We start from the raw sequence: 13,728 nt of genomic DNA, 5'->3' as shown, positions 1-13,728 counted from the left end.
CGGGGCTCAGTCTAGAACATACATATTTTCTTTTAAATACATTCGATCAGTGATGGTCACCAGTGATTTGCCAGTAGAATAGTATATGTATTGCAAAGGTTATCCTGGTAATGGTAATATAAAATAGTATACTAAAAGAGTATAATTTAGGGCTCATGTAGACAGGCATTTTTGATGTCTGTGTGCTATCCTTTTTTTTGCGGATGGCAAACGGACCCAATGTTTCCTATGGGTCTGTTCACATGTCAATTTTTCTCAGATGAGCAGACAGTGAGAAAAAACTTTCAGCATGCGTTATTTTCTATCGCATGTGAACCACGGACATCTGTAGAATGACGTGCATGACGTATGCAGACTGTTTCTTTTCTCAAATGTTGCTAGGCAAGAAGTAGATTAGAAACCCACCAGCTATTTTTGCATGTGTGAAAATAATGGATGGCGTATGGACGTGATAAAAACGGATACAATATGGTCTGAACACTGCCATGTCCGCATTTTTATCAGTTGTGGAGCAGACACGCCTGTCTGAATGACCCCTTATTTTTTTTTTTGTCCTTTTTATTAATTTAACTGAACTAATTTAAGTATTATATGCATAATAATAAATAAGATGTTCTAAAGAGATCTCTGACAAGACGTAACTCTATATACCAGTGCATTAAGCCTGTGGCAAAGTGAGGATTTTGGTGACATAAAATCCGCCCAGAGGTAACCACTTAGTCCATAGCTTAGTGGATAGAGGCTCTGTCTCTCTATAGCAGGTGGAGTGTGGTGGTTTTGGGTTCAAATCCCAGGCTGGGCAAAAAATTATTTAAAGAGAACCAGTCATGCAAAATAACCCCCTAAACTAAATCTATTTTCACAAACTGCCATTAGAGAGCATTGTCTCTCTACATGTCTAAATTAAGCAATGAGGTCGTAAAGCTGTATGCAAATGACCTGCGAGATGTCCAATGAGTGATTAGCATGACCGGCTTATTCATGAGTGGGAGGCACAGCCACACCCCCAGTGCTTGACTGACAGCCTGTATAATGATGTATGGTGTAATGGCTCCTCTGTGTGCTTCCTGGTGCTCCCGGCCATGCCCCCTGCAGTCTGTGTGTATAGGAGAGATACAACAGCTCCAGGCAGCCATGTTATAGCAGAACATGTCAGGTACTTGTGTAGCTGATGTCTGTGTCTCACACATGTGTATTAGGAGGATGCAGCATGTCAGCAGATAAAGCACAGACACCAGCAATGCTTTACTATACATTACACACAGACATGAGCATGGGGAGGGGTAACAGGAGTGACATCACTGCCTCTGACCATGTGATCAGCCTCATTTACATAATAAAGAATAGATGATTTTACAATGATTAACCCCTTAGGGACGTGGCCCTTTTTCGTTTTTGCATTTTCATTTTTCACTCCCCACCTTCAAAAATCTGTAACTTTTTTATTTTTCCATGTTAAGAGCTCTGTTTGGGCTTGTTTTCTGCGTAACAAATTGAACTTCATAGTGATGGTATTTATTATTCCATGCCGTATACTGGGAAGTGGGAAAAAAAATTCAGAATGCAGTGAAAATGATGAAAAAACACATTTGCGCCGTTTTCTTGTGGGCTTGGATTTTACAGCTTTCACTGAGCAACCCAAATCACATGTCTATTTTATTCTTAGGTTCGGTACGATCACAAGGATACCAAATTTGTCCAGGTTTTATAATGTTTTCATACATTTAAAAAAATTAAAACCTTCTGTACAAAAAAAAATTCTTCATTTTTTCATGTTCTGGCACTAATAACTTTTTCAAACTTCAGTGCACGGAGCTGTGAGTGGTGTCATTTTTTGCGCCTTTTGATGACATTTTTAATGCTTTCATTTTTAGGACTGTATGGGCTTTTGATCACTTTTTATAGATTTTTTTTTATATTTTTCAAAATGGCAAAAAAGTGGCATTTACGACTTTGGGCGCCAATTTCCGTTACAGGGTTAAACGCTGGGAAAAATCGCTAATATATTTTGATAGATCGGACATTTTGGGACACGATGATAATACCTAATGTGTTTATGATTTTTAACAGGTTAACTGACAGGCGGGTGTTGGCTGTTTTATACAGCCATTACCCGCTGTGTATGGAGAGAGCTCAGCTCGTGAGCCCTCTCCATACACCCCTTGCCGCGGTCGGCAAGGTGTTAATGTATGAAGTGACTAGATAAAGGCTGGGATGGGATCCTTGTGAGCTGCTCCAACAGGTAGAGGTGACAGGAATAGTGACACAGACCTGATGACAGGTGTCCTTTAATTGCATAATTTAGAGTTGTGTGTCTAGGGAAGCCCTGGAGATTTAGAGACACTATACATGGACAGTGATGAGACTCCACAGATCACAAAACCTTCAGACCCCTCATCGCTCCGGCAGCGCATGACCGTTCTGCTCCATTAATCTCTATAGCGAGGCACTCTGCTCTATTAGTCTGACTGAGCAACGAGGGGGTCCGACGGAGGTACGTGGGACCCCTTTGAACCCCTCATTTTCGTGATCTGTGGGGGTATCAGCACTGTTAAACCGGAAACCTCCAGTCACCACCCCTAACCACGCCCCGCCCCCTCACTTTGCGAGCGGTCCGATGATTACGTTGTACCCCGCCGCAGTTTTAGATAGCGTTTCTGGAGGTTTCCGGTAACGCCATCCTTCTAACACTGCGGCGTTTGTTCAAGCACTAGGAGCGGCTTACCGCCTCTCTTTTGTTTGTGGGATAAACCCTTTAATGAGAAGAGAGACAAGACCTGGTGGGGGCAGTATTATAGTAGTTATAATCTTGTTCATAGGCGGCAGTATTATAGTATTTTTCTCAGATTATGGTGTCGTTTTACTCCCCATCACATACTTTACACTATTTTTGATATGTTCGTGACAGGATACAGCAAAAATTATTTTTCAGAGTATTGGAGGACTCAGACAGACTGGTTCAAGGTTCTCTGGTCTGATGAGACCAAGATCGAGATCTTTGGTGCCAACCACACACGTGACGTTTGGAGACTGGATGGCACTGCATACGACCCCAAGAATACCATCCCTACAGTCAAGCATGGTGGTGGCAGCATCATGCTGTGGGGCTGCTTCTCAGCCAAGGGGCCTGGCCATCTGGTCCGCATCCATGGGAAGATGGATAGCACGGCCTACTTGGAGATTTTGGCAAAGAACCTCCGCTCCTCCATCAAGGATCTTAAGATGCGTTGTCATTTCATCTTCCAACAAGACAACGACCTAAAGCATACAGCCAAGAAAATCAAGACCTGGTTCAAGAGGGAAAAAGTCAAGGTGTTGCAGTGACCTAGTCAGTCTCCTGACCTTAACCCAATTGAAAACTTGTGGAAGGAGCTCCAGATTAAAGCCCACATGAGACACCCAAAGAACCTAGATAACTTGGAGAAGATCTGCATGGAGGAGTGGGCCAAGATAACTCCAGAGACCTGTGCCTGATCTTATAAAAGACGATTATTAGCTGTAATTGCAAACAAGGGTTATTCCACAAAATATTAAACCTAGGGATTGAATAATAATTGACCCACACCTTTATGTTTAAAATTTATTAGCATTAACTAAGCAACATAACTTTTTGGTTTGTAAGATTTATGCATCTGTTAATAAATCCTGCTCTTGTTTGAAGGCTCTAACTTATTTGCTTCTTATCAAACCTGCTAAGTCTGCAGGGTGTTGAATACTACTTGTAGGCACTGTACCTATACCACTGTGGCAATCCTTTTGCATATCTATTCACACGGTATGGGAGGTATAAAGACGACTCACTGGAGTGCTTAAAGTCCTGCTACAATTCAGGATTGTACATAGCATGAATAGGCCTTTATTTTAAAGCAACCGTAAGGCTGTGTTCCCATCTCGCTTTAGGGGTACTAATAGGGGCACTCTGTCAGAAAATATTAAACTTATGAGGTTATAATACAAAGAAACTTATTTTTTATTAGCATTCTAGATGTATGGAATAAAAGGAGTTTAATGAAGGGCATAACTCCAAGTGGTTTTGCATATCCTCAAGACACTTACTGTTTTTCTCTGGACACTTACTGCTATCAGACGGGGGAATGGTATCACTGCGGCGAGCACGGTCACTGCGTTTTTGTTCCTTTAGAGATGAGGAAAAAAAAAAAAAAAAATATTAAAAAATTTCCACTGAACAAGGCAAATTTTACAGCTTAAAAAAAAAAAAAAAAAAAAAAAAAAAAAAAAAAAACACATTCAAATAGTAATATATATATATTATATATACATATATACACACACACACTTAAAACTTTCTGTCATCTTTTAACTTCTTGAACAAAAAAAGGCCTTAGCTTTATCAATGTTTTCTCAATAGAAAAATACAATAAACATGTAACTACAAATCAATACAATCGTATACATAGGAGATAACTATCATGTGTATAAAAACCCTCCCTCCCCAATCCCACTCCTAGACATTCGAACAGTGGCATCAATGTAGCCAGTGATCAAATTTTACTAAGCTTTTTACATTTCCTAACACTTCTTCTCGTGCACAATTTCAAATAAGCCATTCACTATAGCTGTATAAGATGTTACGATTAGGGACCTTTGTCCAAAATGCATCAACATGTCAACTACTTATTGGATGTTAGAAGATCTCTGCCGCTACTGGACTGCATTTTCCCTTTCTGACTGCTGTACATGTTCATCCAGAGTTTGTCATTTGCATGTGGAGATCATTTGGCATGGGAAAATACTCTGTTGAGGTGGGAAAGCTGAAAGTTCGTTTTCCTTTTGATTTCAGTAGTTTATACCAATTTATTTTACATTACCTGGCTCCATGCCAGCAAAATGTGTTGAGTCTCGGGAGCTGCTGTCTGAGCGTCATGCATACTTCTATTCTTTAGCATCACCCTTCTTCCCCTGCCTGCACAATGCAGATGATAAGGGTGGGGTAGGGGAGCTGTATAAGAGGAGACTGACACAGGAACATGAGGTGCTGCCTCCCCCAGGACTTGCCACACGCTGCTCGCAGGGGAGCCAGGTAATGTAGATTAAACTATTATAAAGTACTGAAATGATTTAGAATGCTGACAAAGGCATTGGAACCGGTCACCTGCTAAAATTGGCATTTCTGGTGACAGGTGCACTTTAATAGCAACTCTCTTCTGTCCCCACATACAATACAAACCAAAAGTTTGGACACACCTTATACAAAGAGTTTTCTGTATTTTCAAATTGTAGATTCACACTAAAGGCATCAAAACTATGGAATTATATACTTGTGTGAAACAACTGAAAATTCATCTAATATTCTAGGTTCTTCAAAGTAGCCACCTTTTGCTTTTTATTACTGCTTCGCACACTTTTGGCATTCTCTTGATGAAGAGGTAGTCACCAGAAAAGGTTTTCACATCACAGTGTGCTCGGTCAGGTTTAATAAGTGGGATTTCTTGTCTTATGAATGGGGTTGGGGCCATCAGTTGTGTTGTGCAGAAGTCAGATGGATACACAGCTGATAATCCTACTGAATAGTCTGTCAGAATTTGTTTTATGGCAAGAAAAGAAACAGCTAAGAGAAACAATTGTCCGTCATTACTTTAAGAAATGAAGGTCAGTCAGTCGAAAAATTGTGTTGCGAAAAAAGTGATGTTGCAAAAACCAACAAGTGCCACAGAAAAACCTGGCTCACATGAGGATTGCCCCAGGAAAGGAAGACCAAGAGTCACCTCTGCTGCGGAGGATACGTTCATCTAAGTTACCAGCCTCAGAAATCGCAGGTCAGATTAGATACCAGGTCAATGACACACAGAGTTCTAGCAGCAGACACATCTCTACAACAACTGGTAAGAGGAGACTGTGTGCTGCAGTCTTAATGGTAAAATAGCTGATAGGAAACCACTGCTAAGGACAGGCAACAAGCAAAAGAGACTTGTTTGGGCTAAAGAATACATGGACTGAACATCAGACCAGATTTCCCCTGGTCTAGAGTCCAAATTTGAAATGAATGGACTCTACATACCTGGTTCCCACCATGGAGGAGGTGTGTGGTGAGATGGTGCTTTGGGGATTTATTCAAGATTAAAGGTATACTGAACCAGCATGGTTACCACGGCATCTTGCAGTGGCTATTCCATCCAGTTTGCGTTTAGTTGCACACCTCCAGGCTGCGTAAGGACTATTTGACCAATGAGTGATGGGGTGCTACGCCAGATAACTTTGCCTCCACAGTCACCAGACCTGAACCCAATCGAGATGGTTTGGGGTGAGCTGGACCGCAGAGTGAAGACTTAAAAGCCAACAAGTGCGAAGCATCTCTGGAAACTCCTTCAAGACTGTTGGAAGACCACTTCAAGAGCACGCCAAGAGTATCAAAGCAAAAGGTGGCTACTTTGAAGAACGTAGAATAGAAGACATTTTCAGTTGTTCCACACTTTCTTGTATTATATAATTCCACTGGTGTTAATTCATAGTTTGATGCCTTCAGTGTGAATCTACAATGTTTATAGTCATGAAAATACAGAAAACCTTGAATAAGAAGGAGTGTCCAAACTTTTGGTCTGTACTGTATATCCAATGGTATCTCAACTTTACAATACTGTAATTAGAGACTGTTAATTCCTACAGAAATGGTGCAACCTTTAAGACTATGAAAATAACTTTCCAACTTTTACTGTACATCACACCACTATACAGGCGGTCCCCTACTTAAGAACACCCGACTTACATACGACCCATAGTTACAAACGGTCCTCTGGATGTTGGTAATTTACTGTACTTTTGCTTTAGACTATAATAAACAGCTATAACAGTTATCACAGGTGTCTGTAATGAAGCTTTATTGTTAATCCTGGTTCTGATGACAATCCAACATTTTTAAAATCCAATTGTCACAAAGACCCAAAAAAATTTGGCTTGGGCTACAATTGTAAAATATACAGATCCGACTTACATACAAATTCAACTTAAGAACAAACCTACAGACCCTATCTTGTACGTAACCCGGGGACTGCCTGTATTGGCTTTGCGAATGTTGTATTTTGCCATTATTGGTTCAAACTCATATTTTCTCATTATTTTTGTTTAAATACAGAAAGATGAAAACTGGCACAGACCTGTAACCAATGGCATTACACAAAAATAAAACGTTACAAATTACTGCATTGCACACTGCCAATTACGCACTTTTCTCATAAAATTCAATTTAAAAATGTTCAAATCTTATGTTTCCTTTCCGCTGACAATGTTATTGCTCTGTAATGCCTTAATGTTGTTTATATGTATACGATCTGTAAAGATCAGCAGAATATGGCACCATAGAAATAAATATGTATTTTAAAATTATTTCCCCTGTGTATAAAATTCAACGCAGTCTTTCCTCTCCCAAGGCTAGAAAAGTTAGTAGATAGAAGGATCTTGTGATGCAACTCCCTGTATATCAGTATAACACAGGAGAGAGGGCACAAACTCCTGACATTATGTATCTACACAGCAGCTATGCAGATTGCATGGAGAAGACTGGTGCACTTGATAGACAAACAGAAGAACTTGTGACTAGCTCTAAGGAACGCCCCAAGCCAAAACTGAGAAGTGGCTGTAAATTTTTTTTAATTAATTATAAATGCACACCAAGAAAACCTATTTTATTTATTTTTTTTTAAATAGAAACAATTTATTGATTTTTCTTAAAAAGGTGATCATATCCTTTAAAGAGGACCCGTCACCTATAAAAACAGCTTGGAGGTAATCAATTGGGAAACCCATGGATCACAAAATTGGTAGGCGTCATAATTTGTGCGCTGGGGCCGGGAAGAAGAAGAAGCCACAGGGAAAAGAAGCTGAAGGTGTGCACAGCTTTTTTTTTTTTAAAAAGAATATGTGAATTCACTGGCCAACCCCGGGATGGTGGGTGGGTTTTGGGGGGACATGGGCGGGGTCAAACAGTAGTGCTATTTCATCAATGCATTCATATGCACACGTGACTGAAGGGGGAGGCTTCTGCTGCAGACAGGCATAGGAAAGGGAGTAGGGGTGAAATAGAGGATCCGTGGACGCACAAAGAAGAGCTAGAGTTTTCTTGTTTTAGTAAAGTTTTTGTGAACTTCAAGTCATTAGTGTTATATTATCCATGCACCCATGTCATTAAAGGAGTTGTCCACTTTCAGCAAATAATTGATATTTACTGTGTAATAGAAAATGAGACGACTTCCCAATATACTTTTGGTATCAATTCATCATTGTTTACGTCCTGAGGATTAATACCAGTCCCTGATCATGTGATGTCACACAGGTGCACTGTTCATTATCACAGACTTTAATCAGAGCTGGACGATATAACGCACTGTGCACCTGTGTGACATCACATGACCAGGTTCAGATTTCTATCCACTGGAAGTAAACAAAGCTGCTTGTTGAATGACCGCAGGCAGAGATCTAGAAAACTATGAGGAATGGTTAACGAGCGTACATTGGAAAATAGTATAATTTTTCATTACACAAACAACCCCTTTACTGCTGTATGGCAAGGGCTGACAAGTGGACAATCGTCCACTTTTAAGTAAATATTTAATATGGTTTATGCAAGGAAAAGTTGTACAATTTTCCTGCTGTCCTGCTATAAAAGCTTCTATTTTTACTTCCAATATATAGAAATCTGTCCTTGTGATGTGATGGACATGCACGAGCCGTTAGCATCACACAGCTCCTATTATTCTCTGTGATGATAACAGCTTGTGCACCTGCATGTCCATCACATCGCATGGACAGATTTCTGTCCACTGGAAGTAAGCACAGAAGCTTTAAATGGCAGGACAGCAAGCAGATCTAGAAAACAGTGAGGAATTGATACTGAAAGTATATTGGAAAATTGGATAACTTTTCCTAAAAAAAAAAAAAAAAAATCAAATATTTGCTGAAACTGGACAACCCCTTTAACACCCATGAATGGTTCTAGCATCTAACAACAATCACCATCATGGCGTTGTGATTGGCTGCCATGGCGAGTGATCCAATCCACCAAAATGCAATCACCTTTTGAAGACTACAAATTATGGCCAAACAAAAATAACCCCACTGAACGTGGTAGTCTGGGTGTGATGTGAAGGTATTGTGTAATGGGAATGCTATATTTACTTAACCCCTTAAGGACGCAGCCATTTTGTAGCTTAAGGCTCAGCCCGATTTTTTGGATTCGGACTTGATTTGCTTTATATGGTTATAACTTTTGAACACTGTTACTTATCAAAGCGATTCTGAGATTGTTTTTTCCCCACATGTTGTACTTCATTTTAGTGGCAAATTTTGGCTGACAAGTTTTGCGTTTATTTACAAAAAAAAAAGAAAATATGATACATTTTTTGAAATATTTGCCATTTTCGAAATTCTAAATCATTGCGTTTTCAGGCCGATAGATTTACCACCTAAATAAGTTGCCGAATAACATTTCCCATTTGTCTACTTTACATTTTCATAATTTCTGAAATGTCTGGATAATTTATTTTGGTGTCACACGGCTTACAAATCGAATATCGCTATTCCGGATTTTCAGAATTGACTATTTTGGGGATAAATACAGTTTTGAATGAAATTTTACATATTTACCATCAAAACCCCCTATATAACCAACCCATTTTCAAATCTGCACCCCTCAAGCTATCAGAAACAGCTTTTACGAAGATTGTTAACCCCTTGAGATCTTCATAGTAATTGAATCAAAATGGAGGTGAAATTTAGAATGGCCATATTGTTCCCTTATACGTTCATTTAGCACTAAAATTTACACATTTCCAAAATATAAAAAGAGAAAACCCACCATACAATTTGTTCTGCAATTTCTCCCGAGTGCAGAGACCCCCCACATGTGGCTGTGACTTGTTTTATGGGGGCACAGCGAGGTGCAGAAGGGAAGGAGCGCCCTGCAGCTGCCAGGATTTTAGTTTCCTCATTGGCCCCTTTTGAAGGCTATAAAATTTTCGCTTTTTCGTTATTGGGGCCATGTGACGGCATTTTTTTTGCGCGATGAGATGCTTTTTCCATTGTTACCATTTTGGGGTTGGTATCACCTATTGTTGAAAATTTAGGAACTTTTTTTGAGGGCAGGAGTAGAAAAGCATCAATTCTGTACTGGATTTTTTACTTTTTTTTTTTTTGGTGTTCACCGTATAGACTAATAATCATGCTATCTTTATTCTATGGGTTGATATGATTACGGGGATACCAGACTTGAATATATTTTCTTACGTTTTACTAAATTTGTCAAACAAAACCCTAATGTGGGGAAAAATCTATCATTTATGTATTGCCGTCTTCCAAGTGGCATAACATTGTTACTTTTTTGGCTACGGAGCTGGTTGATGGCTTGTTTTTTGCGGGACATGTTGTACTTTGCACCAGTATCATGTCTGAGTACATATGGTTTTTTGATCACATTTTATAGCATTTTTTGTGGGATTGAAAAGGTAAAAATCATCATTTTTGGAGGGTTTATAACAGTTTTTTTTACGGCGTTTATCGTGGGGGTTCAATAATGATTTACTTTTATTCTACGGGTTGTTACGGACGCGGTGATACTATATATGTGGGGTTTGTGTTATGATTTAGACTTTTTTTGAGTTATATGTCTCTTTATATGTTTTGGGAGTTTGGGGCATTTTTAGTGATTTATGACTTTATTTTTTTATTGAATAACTTTTTTTTTTTTACTTTTTCACTTTTATACCATGGGACATAAACAAGCAATCTTCTGATTGCTTCTTCATGATAATATTCTGCAATACTGATGTATTGCAGAGTATTATCAGTATCAGCCTATACACTTGCATAGGCTGGCACTGTGCCAGTAAGATGACGTCACAGACGCCATCTTACCGGCAATTCTTGCAAGTAACTCTGGGGTCCAGATCGAACCCCAGAGTTGCTATAGCAACGATCGGCGCCCCCCCAAAAACTGTTCGGGGGGCGATCGTGGGGAAAAGACCCCCCAGATGCATGTTAGATGCCGCGGTCGCGCTGACCACGGCATTTAACGGGTTAAGCACCCGCGATCGGAGACAACTCCGATCGCGGGTGTTACACTGGGGTGCCGGCTATTAGTTACAGCCGGCACCCCGTGTTTCCCGATGCCAGAGCCGAGCCGGCATAAGCGCCGTGGCGGATATATCCGCCACTGAGCGCTAAGTCACTGCGCTCCGTGGCGGATATATCCGCCACGGAGCGTGAAGGGGTTAATTGATATTAATAAATTTTATCTTTGTTTGCTATTTAAAGAGAACCTACCACCACGAATCTACCTATAAAGGTAGATCGGGTGGTAGGTGGATGTAAAGGACGTGAGGAGAGCTCTTTTTAGCGCTAATCCTCACGTCCCCGCTAAGTTTTGGGAAACTTTATTAACCTAATATGTAAATTTAGTTATGCGGCTACTGGGGCGTGGAGTAGCCGGCACGAGGCTACACAGCGCGGCTACTCCACGCCCCAGTAGCCACATTACTCCTCCTACCCTGTTGTGTCCGGCGCGCAGCTCCTCGTAGCTGCGCGCCCTCGTCCGATATGATGGCGTTCTGCGCATGCGCAGTAGCTGGCTTGTCAGACGAGGGCGCGCAGCTACGAGGAGCTGCGTGCCGGACACAACAGGGTAGGAGGAGTAATGTGGCTACTGGGGCGTGGAGTAGCCGGACATGAGGCTACCGTCGCAGTAGCTGCTTATGTCCGGCTACTCCACGCCCCAGTAGCTGCTTTAAAAATTTGCATATACCAGCATTAAAGTTTACTATAGGATAGCCGGGACGTGAGGATTAGCCCAAAAAAAGGGCTATCCTCATGTCCCATACATCCACCTACCACCCGTTCTACCTTTATAGGTAGAATTGTGGTGGTAGGTGCCCTTTAATTTTTTGCTATTTTTTCAGACCACTAGGATACTTTAACCGTAGGTTGTCGGATTGATCCTACATACACTTCCATGCTACATCTGGGGATCCAATCCAACACAGCACTTACTGATGACATCAGCCAGAGTATGACCCGAGTTTGTCATAGCAACAGTAAAGTCATCAGGGGCGGCGATCAAATCCAATATGGCAGCGGACACACACCTCTGGCAGCTTTGCCAGAGGCATTTACAGTGTTAACACCCGCGATTGGTGCCAGCACTGCCCACGGGTGTTACCAGTGGGTGTTCGCTGTAATATGAAGCAAACGCCCACCAAGTATAGAGAGGGCTCAGCCTGTGACACAGATACATCACAGGTCGGTAGGGGGTTAAAGCCCCCATACAGTTCCTGTAGAGGTTGGCCTGAAGAGGTTTTACTTTTATTCATAACAGCAAAGTTCTGAAATATATGTTGGACAATCATGAAGGTGAGACGCAAAGGGCTGTCAGCTGTAGTTCCTACTGGTAACTGCCATGGTTGGTGTTGGCACCGATCACAGCAGTTAGTAATTTTTACCAATTTGTCATATGTGATTCCCCCTTTAAAAAATAAACAGAACAATGCCAACATTGTGTTGATCGTCCTCTTCTTTCAAAAAATTATGCCATTTTTTGTGCTAAAAGTGTTTGACAAAAATCTCTCAGCAGAGGTGAAGTGGGCGGAAACCTCTTCCTGCATCTGCCCTGAAGCGGAGTCCAAATCACTCTGTCCACAGATCCCATTATGCCTCATCTTCTCTCATTCAGTAATTAAGCAGCAAATCCTGTGAGATACCTACAAGTAAATCCACTGAACACTGCGTATTGTATATACAGGATGTATATAGTGACTAGCCTGGCAGCTTCCATCACATGTAGAAGCATGGAACATGAAATAAGTGGAAGAAATCATAAGCAAACCTAATAGGTCTACATCTAATATATGTAAATTGTTCACCGCTATGCAGGTCTCCTATGGGGATACCAAAACAAAGGCAGTCCTCTCACTCTCAATGGACGCTGCCAAAGCTTTTGACATTGACAAGCAGGAATTCTTATGGGCAGTGGTGTGCAGAAAGGGCTTTGGGCCCAAGTTCATTGCACTGGTTCAACTTTTATATGCAGAGCCTACCGCGCCTATCAGTTTTGAATTGGAGTGGGGGACAAGGCAAGGCTGTCTCTTTGCGCTGGCCATATGGCCTCTAGCCTACCAGATTAGAGGGGCACCAATACAGTGAGATTCAAATGAAGTGCCATAGAGAAAAGGTCGCTCTCTAAGCGGATGACCTCCTGTTCTTAGAAAACGCATAAATCTCCTTGTTGCTTGACTCCTTTCCCCTTAGAGTAGTGAGCGAATTCAAATATCTGGGTTGGTGGTATCTAGCAGGCCAACATGTACAGAATAAGTTGCTTCCATTGGTGGATCGCTTCCAGGTTAAAGTGAATACCTGGTGCAAGCTGCCATTGTCTGAGGTCTGCAGGTGTAATCTGATTACAATGCTACTGATGCCACAGCTCCTTTATAGCATTCACAATTTGTCGGTGTGGATCCCTTGGAAGTATTTCTACTGGATGGATTCCATATTTAGGGTATTAATTTGGAAAAAAAAAGCCACCCCAGAATTAAACTAGAGACCCTGCTGAGAGGCAAGGAGGCTGGGGGATTTGCAGTGGCAAACCCCTGGGTTTATTACATTGTATCGCAGCCACAACATTTTCGGGGATGCTAATAGCAGCCAAGTGAATTCAGTGACCTCCCCACCTGTGAGACTGTACATTTTGTGGATTTGTTTACAGGACGGAGTCAAAGGGCTTTTCAGCAC

General features: G+C 41.2%; 1 protein-coding gene across 7 annotated transcripts in view; it reads right to left on the bottom strand.

Moving 5' to 3' along the window:
* ZMYM3 (zinc finger MYM-type containing 3) overlaps nt 1–13,728 on the bottom strand; it is a 49,480-nt gene that overhangs the window by 25,712 nt on the left and 10,040 nt on the right. For 6 of the 7 annotated variants that reach the window (XM_072124795.1, XM_072124791.1, XM_072124794.1 and 3 more), the window contains exon 4: nt 4,057–4,135. In XM_072124795.1, the coding sequence (XP_071980896.1) occupies nt 4,057–4,135 (79 nt within the window). The remainder of the gene's footprint in view (nt 1–4,056; nt 4,136–13,728) is intronic. The other variant, XM_072124797.1, reaches the window with a different exon arrangement.

This window comes from Engystomops pustulosus, chromosome 9, assembly GCF_040894005.1.
Source record: "Engystomops pustulosus chromosome 9, aEngPut4.maternal, whole genome shotgun sequence".
In the NCBI taxonomy this organism is placed as follows: domain Eukaryota; kingdom Metazoa; phylum Chordata; class Amphibia; order Anura; family Leptodactylidae; genus Engystomops; species Engystomops pustulosus.
Note: the sequence above shows the minus strand (reverse complement) of the source record. Positions and strands in the feature narration are given on the sequence as shown.